At 31.1% G+C, this 13,175-nt stretch overlaps 6 protein-coding genes across 6 annotated transcripts; 3 read left to right on the top strand and 3 right to left on the bottom strand.

The window, feature by feature from the left end:
* Positions 1 to 770: 770 nt before the first annotated feature.
* LOC105222270 (uncharacterized) lies at positions 771 to 1,606 on the bottom strand. The gene is made up of 2 exons (XM_011199505.4): positions 1,356 to 1,606; positions 771 to 1,291 (listed from the first exon to the last, which is right to left on the bottom strand). The coding sequence occupies exons 1-2, from the start codon at positions 1,519 to 1,521 to the stop codon at positions 792 to 794; spliced, it is 666 nt and encodes a 221-aa protein (XP_011197807.2). The 5' UTR covers positions 1,522 to 1,606; the 3' UTR covers positions 771 to 791.
* A 748-nt stretch (positions 1,607 to 2,354) lies between these two features.
* Positions 2,355 to 4,407, top strand: LOC105222269 (ubiquitin carboxyl-terminal hydrolase 14). Its single transcript, XM_011199504.4, has 7 exons — positions 2,355 to 2,507; positions 2,574 to 2,749; positions 2,816 to 2,920; positions 2,977 to 3,362; positions 3,454 to 3,610; positions 3,674 to 3,739; positions 3,830 to 4,407. Exons 1-7 carry the CDS (start codon positions 2,492 to 2,494, stop codon positions 4,364 to 4,366), a joined length of 1,443 nt encoding a protein of 480 aa, XP_011197806.1. The 5' UTR covers positions 2,355 to 2,491; the 3' UTR covers positions 4,367 to 4,407.
* Positions 4,408 to 5,034: 627 nt separating this feature from the next.
* Positions 5,035 to 7,826, top strand: LOC105222268 (FK506-binding protein 59). The gene is made up of 10 exons (XM_049446736.1): positions 5,035 to 5,292; positions 5,349 to 5,491; positions 5,564 to 5,684; positions 5,910 to 6,048; positions 6,342 to 6,450; positions 6,764 to 6,911; positions 7,032 to 7,126; positions 7,196 to 7,306; positions 7,360 to 7,497; positions 7,647 to 7,826. The coding sequence occupies exons 1-10, from the start codon at positions 5,100 to 5,102 to the stop codon at positions 7,761 to 7,763; spliced, it is 1,314 nt and encodes a 437-aa protein (XP_049302693.1). The 5' UTR covers positions 5,035 to 5,099; the 3' UTR covers positions 7,764 to 7,826.
* An 886-nt stretch (positions 7,827 to 8,712) lies between these two features.
* On the bottom strand, positions 8,713 to 9,797 carry LOC105222266 (putative RNA polymerase II subunit B1 CTD phosphatase RPAP2 homolog). Its single transcript, XM_011199502.4, has 4 exons — positions 9,642 to 9,797; positions 9,472 to 9,586; positions 9,191 to 9,288; positions 8,713 to 9,132 (listed from the first exon to the last, which is right to left on the bottom strand). The coding sequence occupies exons 1-4, from the start codon at positions 9,704 to 9,706 to the stop codon at positions 8,937 to 8,939; spliced, it is 474 nt and encodes a 157-aa protein (XP_011197804.1). The 5' UTR covers positions 9,707 to 9,797; the 3' UTR covers positions 8,713 to 8,936.
* A 529-nt stretch (positions 9,798 to 10,326) lies between these two features.
* On the top strand, positions 10,327 to 10,814 carry LOC105222264 (cysteine-rich PDZ-binding protein). Its single transcript, XM_011199499.4, has 2 exons — positions 10,327 to 10,526; positions 10,592 to 10,814. The coding sequence occupies exons 1-2, from the start codon at positions 10,372 to 10,374 to the stop codon at positions 10,719 to 10,721; spliced, it is 285 nt and encodes a 94-aa protein (XP_011197801.2). The 5' UTR covers positions 10,327 to 10,371; the 3' UTR covers positions 10,722 to 10,814.
* Positions 10,712 to 12,951, bottom strand: LOC105222265 (mitochondrial DNA helicase). Its single transcript, XM_011199500.4, has 3 exons — positions 12,488 to 12,951; positions 12,003 to 12,434; positions 10,712 to 11,898 (listed from the first exon to the last, which is right to left on the bottom strand). Exons 1-3 carry the CDS (start codon positions 12,720 to 12,722, stop codon positions 10,805 to 10,807), a joined length of 1,761 nt encoding a protein of 586 aa, XP_011197802.2. The 5' UTR covers positions 12,723 to 12,951; the 3' UTR covers positions 10,712 to 10,804.
* Positions 12,952 to 13,175: the final 224 nt, after the last annotated feature.

Here is a 13,175-nt window from a genome sequence, read left to right as displayed (position 1 = left end):
TAAAGAACAAAACAACGAAAAAGTAAGGAAACGAAAAACTAGCTGAAATTAATAATAAAATACCAAAATGTTTTTTTTAATCAATAAAATTATTATTTTCACAATTCGAAACTAACAATGAACAAAATCAAAGCAAATATGTCGTACGTATATCGTTTGTTTACACACATGTCTGCAACAGCTGTTTCTTCACATGGCAGCAGCTAATTTCTGCTAACTAAAATTTTTCTGTTAGAAAGTAGCAGCCCTCTCAGCTTTCTACACTCTAAATTTGTGCTCTCATGTGCCAATTTTTAAGGTTAGAAACGCTTTTCACTTTGAATCTCTTATCTCTTGGTAAATAAACTCAGCTGATGAAGTATCAAACGCAAATTCAATACTGAAATTCCACAGACTTTTGTTGTATAGCACGTTTACTTGTCAATGTCAACACTCCATAAATTGTGCTATAAAGTCAATCGCATAAAACCAAAATTAATTGTACCGATAAGAAATGTATCAAAAATCTTAGGAATATAACATTGTTTGTGTATTCGCATGTGAAAATAAGCATCGGAATACAGCTGCAGTACAAAAGGTCAATTCAATACATTGCGGCATTCAAAATCTTATTATATTTTATTCTAATTTGATCTTATTAATACCAAGAATTATTTTTCATTTACATTAATTTTCAATGCGTTACAATTCATATATACCTATACATATTAATTAATATTAAAAAAAAAAATGAGATGTAAATCGGTACAAGCGAATTTCACACAATAAAATTATTATATTTATTTTTTAATTTATTTTATATCAGCTAGGTGGACAAATTGATTACCAAAACAAGTAGCTAAGCAAAAGTAAAAAATGAAAATTGACAAATCTGCCATAATGTTTTGTAGTTTTGAGACAACATCTAATGCATGTACAATTTCTTGGGATCGTAGTCCAAAGATCACTAGCATATTAATCATTGGATTACGCTGCTTTTGTTGTCGAAATATTGTAAGATCAGATATAATAACCAAGGCAACTGGTATTATCACAAAAAACGTTTTTCCTTCACTTTCATTTAGTATTAAAGATGTAATATATGCAATTGTCACAGCTAACACAACATGCAATTTATATTTTAAGAACGGTTTTTCTTTTTCTTGCACATCTTCTTGGTTTAAACTGCTTTCAAATCCTTTGAATGTGTTTTCAAATTGTTGAAAATGTTGAAACGGCATTTGTAAATTTTCTGGAATATCAGGTTCAACTTCTGGATCAGAATACTCAATAGTTTCTTGTATCTGATGGTCTAAAATTTTATAGAAAACTAAAATATAACTAAGTTGTTGTATATAAAATGAAAATAAGCTTACTAGAACGTTGGTGCACCAAATCACTGTCGCCATCTCCACCTTGTCTCATGCTTAATTTTTCTAACCGACTTTTGGCATTCTCAAGAATCTTTTTCCTTCTTGCCTCTCGCCTAAGTTTGACCCTTTCTTCTAAATCATCGACCTCAGGTGATTGCTGCAATTCCATGTTATATTTTTACAAATCTTCTCCAACGTCTTACAGTAATATGTAATTTCACTTATAGTGATTACATACATAAATAAATATAACTCGATATCTTTCAATTCTTTGAAATGTCAAACTATCAAGAGTTATCGAGTCGAGCATATGACATGGTTACACAAACATTTTTACTACAGAGTGATAATCGTTTCTACATTTGTAGAAGTATTATTAAAATACAAGATTTTAATTTGATAATTTTTGTTCATTTGCTGAAATTCAAAAAGGAAAACTTAAGAATAGCTTCCTACAATAAAATGGGTTCCATATTCCGAATCTGGGGATGCCCTACTAAAGCCTAGCTTTATAACTTGATGTATGGCTTTATCAGCATAATGTGCAGAAGCAGGAGGATTATTCCATTTTTCAGCAAATTGAGATCATATTTAACAAAATTTATGGCGTTGAAGCCATTTTCCATAATTCATAATTTTGGCAAACTGAGTTAGATTTTAGCCTTTTTTGTATAGATCAAAAATCATTCTCCTTTTTTCCAGAGTACAATGCAAATACTACCCATCTTTTAAACTTTTAATTTTATTTAGCAGATACAGTCATATACATGAACTAAAAAAAAAATTAATGATAAAAAACTGAATTAAATGTAAACAGAGTTAGTCAGAGTTGTTGAATATCTAGCTGATTTATAATATTTTTGTTACGTTATTCAATGTCACAGAAAAAACTCAAATTGTACTTAATTAACTTTAATTTGAATTTTACTATATCTTTTATGAAGTTTTTGAACACATAATTTATGCCACTCTGTGTTCCTAAATCCTTCATGAAATATGAACTAAACATGCCCTGTTTTTCTTTCTCTAAACGTTTTTGGATTATCACATATATGCCAAATGACTTTTAGGTTTTTTAATTCCACTATTAACAGAGCGAAGATATTGTTGAACAATTTTTTTAAAGAATTTAAGTGAAAATGCCTGCCTATAAAGGTAAATAGTAAAAATTATAACAATAAAATTTCTGAAATAATAATTGTTCTATAATATTTTTAACAGTAAAAGTAAAATGGGGACGTGAACTTTTTCCGGACATAGAAGCAAACACCGATGAAGAACCATTGTTATTCAAAGCTCAATTATTTGCTTTAACTGGAGTGCATCCTGATCGTCAAAAAGTAATGTGTAAAGGCGGTATTTTAAAGGATAATGAATGGAATCTTCAATTAAAAGATGTAGGCAAACATAGAAATAGAAATAGATAAAGTATTTACTAATATTAAATAATTTATATGTAAAAGGGTGCAACTGTGTTACTCTTGGGATCTAAAGAACAGGTTCCCGAAGAACCCGTAACTCCTGTGAAGTTTATAGAAGATATGAATGATGCAGAAATGGCAACAGCAGTAAGTTATTTTACCTAGTATATTAAAATTATTAAAAACATAAAATATTCCTTAAGATGGAATTGCCTGCTGGTCTCACGAATTTAGGAAATACTTGTTATATGAATGCAACCGTACAATGTCTACATGCAGTGCCTGAACTACGCGAGGCTCTTGATAAATACCGAGTGGACAGTGAAGATGCCGGTTCAATGTCAACTGCAATGGCTTCAGCCATGAAGTTTTTATTTAAACAAATGGAACGTGGCAGTACAGTAACGCCAATAATTTTATTACAAACGTTACATCGGGCATCGCCACAATTCTCACAAGTTGGTGAGAATGGCACCTATCGACAGCAGGATGCCAATGAATGTTGGTCAGAATTACTGAAAATGATGCAGCAAAAAATTCCAGCTTCTAACGACAAAGCAATCGAAGGAAGCGACGTTAAAAAGTACAAGTAAGCATTCGTGTCAACCATAACTTTTAATATAAATGACAGGTTTTAAAATAGTTACAATAAATTTACCATTACTGAAATTTTTGTTCAGTTCATTTATAGAACAATACTTTGGTGGTTCATTCGAAGTTAAGATGAGCTGTGCCGAAACCGAAGATGAGGAGCCAACTATAGCTAAAGAGCAATTTCTTCAACTTAGCTGTTTTATATCAACGGAAGTAAAATATATGCATAGCGGTTTGAAATCGGTAAATTGAATTTTAAAGATATTACCGAATTTTATTTTAAACAATTGTATTCTCAACGTTTAGCGAATGAAGGAGCAATTGGTGAAGCGATCCGAAACTTTGGGACGAGATGCTAATTATATTAGAACGGTATGTAGAAAACAAGATAGAAAGTCTTAGTAACTTATGATATTTTTTCTTCAAAAACTTTCAAAATTATAAAATATTGCATTTTTTCAGTCTCTTATCAGTCGCCTACCAGCGTATTTAACAATACAATTTGTTCGTTTTCAATACAAGGGAAAAGAGGGTATTAACGCGAAAGTTTTGAAAGACATAAAATTTCCAATTGAATTTGATGCATTTGAATTATGTACCCCAGAACTGCAAAATAAGTTATGCCCTATGAGAGCTAAGTTTAAAGAAGCTGAAGACAAAAATTTGGAAGGCAATATTAAAGCTATCGCTGAAGATAAAAGTACTCCAACTGAAGTGGAAAAAAATGTAGAAACCGAAAACTATTGGTTCGAAAATGATCCAGGCAGCAATAATTCAGGATATTATACTCTTCACGCCGTACTAACACATAAAGGACGTTCAAGTTCTTCTGGTCATTATGTAGCTTGGGTTAAACACTCCGGTGATATCTGGTTCAAATTTGATGACGATGTGGTTACTTCTGTAACTACTGATGATATACTACGCCTGTCGGGAGGTGGAGATTGGCATTGTGCCTATGTACTTTTGTATGGACCAAAGTTGCTAAAGAAACAATGAAATTAAATAATAAATAAAAAATATACATATGAGACTCTCCACTGCAAATTTTTCATTAACCAAGTGCGCATAATTTCAAAGCTGAGTGTTGCTGTATCTGAATAAAGAGTACCTGAAAATTTAGATCGGCAATTAAAACTTTGAAAAACTTGTATATGCGCTGATAAAAAAATTTTAGGCTGTCACTGTAAAAGTACCGGTAAAAGTAGTCACTATTCTGAAGTAAAGGATTTTTTCCACGTAATTATGGGTAGACTTATAAACTCTCTTCATTTTACGCTTTGCAAAGAAACAGTCGACGTTTTTATTTAGATAGAAACACTACAAGCAAAGAGTTTATTCTGACATTATTATTCCTTTGTTAAAGTACGCATTGTCAAGCAAAGCGAAGAAAGTTGTATGTGAGTGTGGGCGATTAATGAACTAATGACCATTGATATCTATTTCCAACAACCAATCAATTGTTTATTTATCAAAAATATCACCACAATAATAAATTGTGTAAAGTCTCTGGAAGCAGGAAATATATATATATATATAATTCGCCTGGTTCTAGTTGAATCATGTAAATTACATAGAATTCAAAATATTCACTTATATATTTCGCCTATGTAGGGTTAAGATGACAGCATGAATTGTGAATACCGCATTGAAATAAGAAGAAGAATTCTTAATCACATTTGTTCAGCCGATAGTAACGTTGGGAAGCTAATTCTGAAATAAACAATTTAAAATGTCTGAAAATAAGAAAATTGATTTATCTGGAGACGGTGGTGTATTGAAAGAAATTATAAATGAAGGTCATGGTGAAGAATACCCATTAAATGGTTGCAAAGTTTCTTTGCACTATACGGGGAAATTGGTCGATGGGACTGTATTTGACTCTAGTGTTGGACGCGAACCTTTTGAGTTCGATTTGGGAAAAGGTAAATTTCTAGAAGCTTCTATCAACGCATATAAATTAATAACAACTTTCCTTTAGGCCATGTTATCAAGGCATTTGATATGGGTGTGCCGACAATGAAATTGAATGAAAAATGTTTACTAACATGTGCTCCTGACTATGCTTATGGTGCGGCTGGAAGTCCTCCGAGCATTCCTCCGAACTCAACATTGATATTCGAGGTATGCATATATAGTAATATACATATTCATAAAAATATTTTCAACGTACTTGGTTTTTTTTTATATACTTAGTTGGAAATGCTTGGTTGGAAAGGAGAGGATGTTAGCCCAAATAAGGATGGTAGCATAGAGAGGTTTATTGTGGAAAGCAGTGATAAGAAACGTTCACCTGCCGAAGGTTCTCTTGTGAAAGGTAAAGTAAATTATATATGTACATGGATGTAAGTATGTATGTATATTACAATATTTTCTTATTCAGTTATAACTGAGCAAAACATATTTTGTTAAAGAGAACGTATTTGTATTTCAATATATTAATTATTGCCTACTATCCTTAATGCGTTTCTTACAATTTTGTTAATGTTATAATTCTTTTCGTTATGATATAAATTTTAATAATTTATTCACTGTTCGACAGTTCATTTGATTGGAAAATATAATGGAAATACTTTTGAGGAGCGTGATGTAGAATTTGATTATGGTGAAGGTTGTGATTGCTCAATTATTGAAGGAGTTGAGATAGCACTGGAAAGAATGACTGTTGGCGAAACTTCAAGGTAATTCATATTTATTAGACATAATTTAAATTTTAATACATTTAATTAAAAGTTGTTCAAAAATTCCCACGCTTTAAGTGTATTGTAAAGTTTGTGGGATTCTAACAAAAATTTGTAAGCCACAATGCGCAAAACATTGTACATATTGTACGATAAATAAGTATGCGGTATGTCTTGTTGGTTTAGAATAAACTATGATAAAAATCGTATGATTTATACTTACATGATTAACATACATAACAACTTGTGTTCATAAAAATACATAAATATGAACTGTTTAAATGTTTTTATAGAATAAAAATACAACCGAAATATGCCTTTGGAAGTAAAGGAAATGATGTATTTAACATTCCACCAAATTCTACTGTCGAATATATAGTCAAACTTATTGATTGTGAAAAGGTAAGTTTTTATATTTTTTATATCTATATTTACATATCGCTCATTTGCTGCAAGACCGGCATAATTCAAAAAACGTGATTTTGGAGTTAATGCTGCAGAGTGAAAAATTCATATGAATACCTCTTATATGCTCCGCTTGAGAAGAGGTGTAAGGTTGGAGTCACCGTGTAAGGTTGTAGTAAGTTGAAAACTTTAAACGCGTTTTCTGGCGAATCGATTTTTTTGACTTATGCCGGTCTTGCAGCAAATGAGCGATATATACACATATCTCAGTTTTTATCAGTGCTGTTGGTATTACTTTTTTTACTTTTAGGGAATAGAAGAATGGAAATTGTCAGATGAGGAAAGATTGCAACAGGCTGAATTGTATAAATCTAAAGGAACAAAATATTTCTCTAAACAAAACTTTTCGTTGGCTATAAAAATGTACAAGAGCTGTGTAGATATTATTTCAAAAATTGGTAAGAACTTAATATTAATATGTCTATTTAAATTCTGTATATGTGATATGTATGGAAAAAATATAAAAAACTGCAAACAATATTTTTTTTAACCCTTTTATATTTTCATACAATTTGCAGACAATGATGAATCGAAAAAGTTGAAGATAGCTTCAAACAGCAATATAGCTTTATGTTACCAGAAAACAAATGATTACTTCGAAGGAAAACAAGCGGTATATATTTTAGAATAATTAGTATATGCGAAAATAATAATGTGCACATATCTATCTATATTTTATTAGTGTATTGAAGCTCTTAAGTTAGATCCCCTGAATATAAAAGCTCTTTACCGTCGGGGACAATGTAATCTAGCTATTAATGAATTTAAGGAGGCACTTGAAGATTTTGAAAAGGTATATTGTAAAAAAATATTTACGGTTAAAATTACTATAATTATTATATGCAGGTAATCGAGTTGGAGCCTACAAACAAAGCTGCCATAAATCAAATACAAATTTGTAAGCAGCGAATCAAGGAGGCTAACGATAAAGAAAGAAAAATTTATGCAAATATGTTCAAAAAATTGTCTGCAGCTGACAAACAGGTAAAACAAACAGAATATAATTTAAAAAGAACAATATAGTTTAAGACGTAGATACTTATAAACAAATAATCTTCATTGAGATATCCTTACTAAATTTCACAATTCAACGTTTTAAGTACCTTTTGATTTATAAATATTTTTGTATATAGCCAACACCGAGTACTGAACCTGATGTTTTAACGAAATGCGGTGAATGGACAGATGAGGACGCAAAGCGTGAAGTCGATTTAGCCTTCGAACGCGATAATAATATTGTTATGATTTAAATGAATTGCAAATTGAAATTTAAAATATTTGGTGTAGTTAATAAAATTAAATAAATAACAATACAACGGAATATTTAATTTCATTTTACATGGTATTATTCACCAAAACCATTGTACCATGTCATAGTTTAAGGCTTATCTCATTTTTCTGAGTGACACAGCACCTATGTATGTATGTATGTATGTATGTACATATGTGTAATGATAATGCCTTATACATACATATCGTCTCCTGAAATGCAAAATAACGTAACAACATTTTCTGAAATTTACGGTGGCATGAATGAAACACGAAATAAAATGGAACATGAGTGAAACAAAATTTTAATATTAGTTAAAACTGGTTTATATCTGACCGCAGAACCTGAAAATGTTGAACATATGCACTATTATGTATGTAATTTGAAGTAGTGAAGTGTAATCAATAGGACACTCAATTTCGAATTTTTCGATGATACGTTATTTTGCATGCATTTCAATAATTTTAGATATGATAACAAAAAGAAATTTTCTATTAAAGTAATTAATAGTTATCGATGTTTTTTTTAATGAAAATGCAATTTATTGTAAGAAAATGGTTACAAATGAATTATTGGAAGTATTGCACATCCCTTTTCACAATTTTTTCTCAACTTTCTGGCAAAGCTCGAATAACATTACGGTGAAACTGTTCTTGTAATCCTATCCAAGAACCAAACCATTTTTCGATGACGCCTTGTGACTGGAACTACTTCTGAGCCAGACTTTGTGCCACCGAACGGCATGAATAATAATCGGACAGTGGATTATCTGGGTAATATAGGGGGTGGGGTAGGACTTTCCATTTAAGTGTTTTCAGGTGGGTTTTAATGGGTGTGCAAATTTGAGTTAGAGTGTATAAAACTTAATCTAAAACTCATTGACGACTATAACAAGGCTTAGATCGCCAAAAAAAACAGCTCTTGGTGGGAAACAAATTTTATTTCATAATATTATATCTATTATAATTAATATTTAATAGTCTTTTATCACATAGTTAAAAAAAAAAATAGTTTTACGAGTTAATTTAATTCGTTTGAAAAGGAACGGAATATAGGCAAATAATGTGTTATCATTATACACTAAAAACTACAATATTATTTGTCAATATCAAGATTAATTTTCTATTTTTAAAAATTAAAATTAAGTACCAAGTTATGTATTTTTTTCCTCCAACAATTTGAACTCCGGTATTTGTTCATTTTGTCTCAACCAAAGCGGACTCACTAATATTTGTGATTTTATGAACTCGGACGCTTTGAAACACTGAGAGCTGCAAAACTTTTTACGATCCGTTATATCGTAAACCTTGTTTATAGTCGTCGATATTTGATATTTTTTTGAAGGCACTCTAAATAAAAATAATACTAATTAATGTAAAAATAGTATTTAGCTTAATTAAAACTTACTTTTCCAATAGATTGTCACATAAGGGATACCCACATATTAGAAGAATGTGTCGTTCATCCACGATGTCTTCGTAATGACATTGATTAATATCTTTCAACTTGACAAAAAAATACAAGAATTATGATAATTAAATAACAAAATATACATAAATAAAGAGATATGTTCAAGTATATAAGTATAAATAAATTGACACAAACAACACACCATTTCGAAAATCCTGTATGTTTACTTATGAGCTTTTATCGGTAAGACAAATTGTTTTGAGTTTTTGCATACTAACCTGAGATAGGAAATAATCTCTTGCAATGTTTCTTTCTAAGAACGACTCAACTATTTTCTGGGCTTTTGCATTACATTCTTTTTTCTTCTGTATAGCTTTAAGAAGCTGCTCCTCACTATATACAAAAGCTTTAGTTATTTAGATATTTAATTGTTATTGAATTTGTTTACCTGAGACGATTACGATTTGACTTTTGCATGCTACTTATTAGAGATGTAGATGTGGTATACCACATACTAAATATTTATCGGTGCTATAATTGTATCGGTTTATTTAGGGCAACAAGAATAACACAATCTAATCAGAGATTATACAAAAAATGTATTCTGTTCTCTGGTGATCGATTTTGAATCTGATAAACTTATACCCCGTTATGGGTTTCAACTCCACTCGGTTGAGTTGAAGCTGAAGCAATTTAATTTGATTGGTGTTGAAACTAAAAAAGAAAGGTTTGACAGATTATTGAACAGCTGAAAGTTTTTAAATGTAAAATCGAATCAATTTTATTTAGTTATTGCTAATAACTGCATTACCATAACATTCTTTACATAAATTGTAAGTATATACAGCATATTTAGATGATGAGTTTAAATAATTTGCGCATTTACAAGATGTAGTTACTACATATGCTACAATTAATGCATGACCAATTAAATTTTTACGCCATATTATTTATATATTAAAGAATTTCTCTTTTATTTGTTTTTCTCTCTCTGTCATTCACCTCTATTGTTCCGGTGAAATTTATAAATGTTATAATACTTTTATGTATATGATTATATGTATATATAAGCGATAGATATGGCAGGGTATTAAATTATTAATCGAAATGCAACATATGTATTTGCTACTTTCGCATCACTAATTTTAGTCAAAATAAACAATATATATCTGTGCGGAATGGTTTGTGATCGTTGCGAAGCGAAGTTGTCCAAAATTGCAACACCTGATCCGTGGAAAAATGGAGCAGGAAAAAGAAAAATCAACGAAAACAAATTTTTGTCTACCGCTAGAGATAGACAAAATCCCATTTCTAGAAGTTTAGCACCTTGTAGGTAAGTTTAAGTTTGTGGTAATACCGTTGCTGGATTCGTATGTAATAAACTTTTTTTTCACATAGAATATGTAGGCAGAAAGTGCATCAGATTGGCTCCCATTATTGTCAAGCATGTGCCTACAAAAAAGCTATATGTGCCATGTGCGGAAAAAAGCTGCTCGATACCAAAAACTATAAACAAAGTTCCACTTAGAACAACTTTATATATTACAAACTTCAATATTTACAACATATGTACATTTAGAGCTTAACATAATTTTTATAACTAAAACTTATTTAAGAATTACTTGTTTTCTTCTTTTTATTTGACGTAGAATAGCTCAGGGATTCTTTATCGAATTCCAGAGGCATAATTCCCAAGTCCCCACTATATCGATTTTTTACAATTTGCAAATATTTTTTTCCTCTAAGAGATGTTAAACGCTTATCTTGGATAATCAGTACGTTGTCCGCTTCTTGTGTAGCTTTAGCTGTTCCAAACACCGAACTTGTGGTAAGGTCTTCGTCTGCACGTTCCTTACGTGGATGCATAACTAATGTCACATGAACATTATTTTTCGTTGCAAAGGAACGGAATGCAGATATAATCGAATCTTGTTCCCAAAATTTATCGCTTTTCTGTGCGATTGACATGCCCATCATAAATTGGAGATTATCTATAATAACATGGCTAATGTCATGAATATACTGGGCATGTTCGATGGCCTCCATTACTAATTTAAGCGGTTGTTGTCCATGAAAAGTCATAAAATATAAGGGATATCTTTCAAATTCACTAGTCCAATATTCAAACTCGTTAAGTTTATCCTCCAGCGAATAACCAACATACTGACGTAGTAATGTCGCTGCTAGACGACAGTTGCGAATTTCAAAAGATCCCCATAAAGTAGAAACTCCTTGTAAAGCCAAGTCCAACGAGTATTCACTCATAAAGGTAGTTTTTCCACTGCCAGTAGGGCCAGTTAAGATTGTTAATTCACCCTTTCTGTGTCCTTTAAGAATTTTATTCAATATGGGATATCGTTTCCATTTTACTCCATTGACTTTTTCTATGTTTTGCAGCTCACTAAGAATATCATTTTTGAGGGCGCTAAACGTAGTTATAGATTTGTGGCACATTGGAGTGGCTTTGTTCAGAATATGCTGTAAATTAAACCGTTTTTTATAAGCTTCAAATGGAGCAGGTTCCGTGCCAGTAGGTCGAATAAAAAAACAACGATTTTCTTCTAGTTTCTTGGCAAAATTCTTTGCGACATCCCAATCCGTTGTTTCGAAATTAAACCAAAAAACTATTTCTTTAAACTTTTCAAGGCATGGAAGGCATTCCTGAGGAAGAGATTTCAGGCCGTAGGGCAAACATGCAACTGATGCTAAAAATCGGAAAATAAATTCAATTAATAAAAAATCGTATAATTAGCATAAATGTCTAAAATAATATCACAATTGGAAACAAGTTAAATTTAAATTTACCTACTGTTACTCAAACGCTGGATCGATAAAACGATGAAGTCCATAAGATTAGATACTAAAACCACTCGCAAAGATTTTTGTGGAGCATTAGACAGTAACAAACCAGATTGGTTATAATTTCCTATTGTTTCGTCTCTCCTATCGGACAAGTGAAGAATTTTCTCACCAACTACTTTATTTGCCACATTTTTTAAGGGGAAACGTAAACAATTTGAATTAGGTTCATATTGTGCCCCCAAGTGCACCAAGTCTGCAGACTGAAGTCCTCTTATTCCAAGCTTGTCACAAACACTTTGTGAAACTGATTGTAAGTCCGTAAATTTACTTTTATATTCCACATCTCTGCACTTCGCATCACCTCTGCAATTTTTCTCGTATAAATGAATAATGTCTACCACATTTTTCTTGAGATCACAGTTTGGACACAGGAAGAGACCTTGAAAAGTAAATAAAATAAAAAATAATTTCGCAACAAAACTAATTACACACCAGTTCGTTTATTTACAAATGCTTCACTTCCAGAAATGTTGTTACAAAAATGACATTCCATAAGAAGGCATGTTGGACCATCTTTAAAAAGCAGCCGTTGATTCCTTAAATGTTTCTTTAATTCGTACATAACCTTTGGGTCAACAGTATTGTCAGTACTCGCCGGTAAAACATAGTTCCTAACTAAGTTGTATCTTATGCAAAATCCCAGTCTTCTATTTAATAAAGTTAACATTTTATATCGTCTTTCACAAAAAATGTACTTTGCAGTTTTTCTAAACAAAAATATCCATAGCCTCGAGGTTTCTTTGGCCGGTATAGTTTATCGATAACAGCCTTTCATTATTTTGTAATCAATTTAATCATGCATTAAAGACGATAAGATCCAAAATAGTCGAAAACAAACCAAATAATTGTCGTCTCTAAATAAAAGCGGCAGCTGTAAATTACTGTCAAAAATTCCTTATAGCTAAACATTTTGTATAGCGCATACCTAAATATAATAAATAATTTAGATATTTAGGGCCAGCAAATAAACGCGACGGCAACGCTGAGGGGTAAAATTTTCGATTTTGATAGGGCGTTTATATTTTTTCTTAAACATTTCTTGACGCGCGATTTTTAATGTTTGTTCGAATGATTAAAAAAAAAAATCATTTTGCATTCTATTTTATTTTATTTTTGTACT

Source organism: Bactrocera dorsalis, chromosome 1 (assembly GCF_023373825.1).
Source record: "Bactrocera dorsalis isolate Fly_Bdor chromosome 1, ASM2337382v1, whole genome shotgun sequence".
Classification (NCBI taxonomy): Eukaryota; Metazoa; Arthropoda; class Insecta; order Diptera; family Tephritidae; genus Bactrocera; species Bactrocera dorsalis.
Note: the sequence above shows the minus strand (reverse complement) of the source record. Positions and strands in the feature narration are given on the sequence as shown.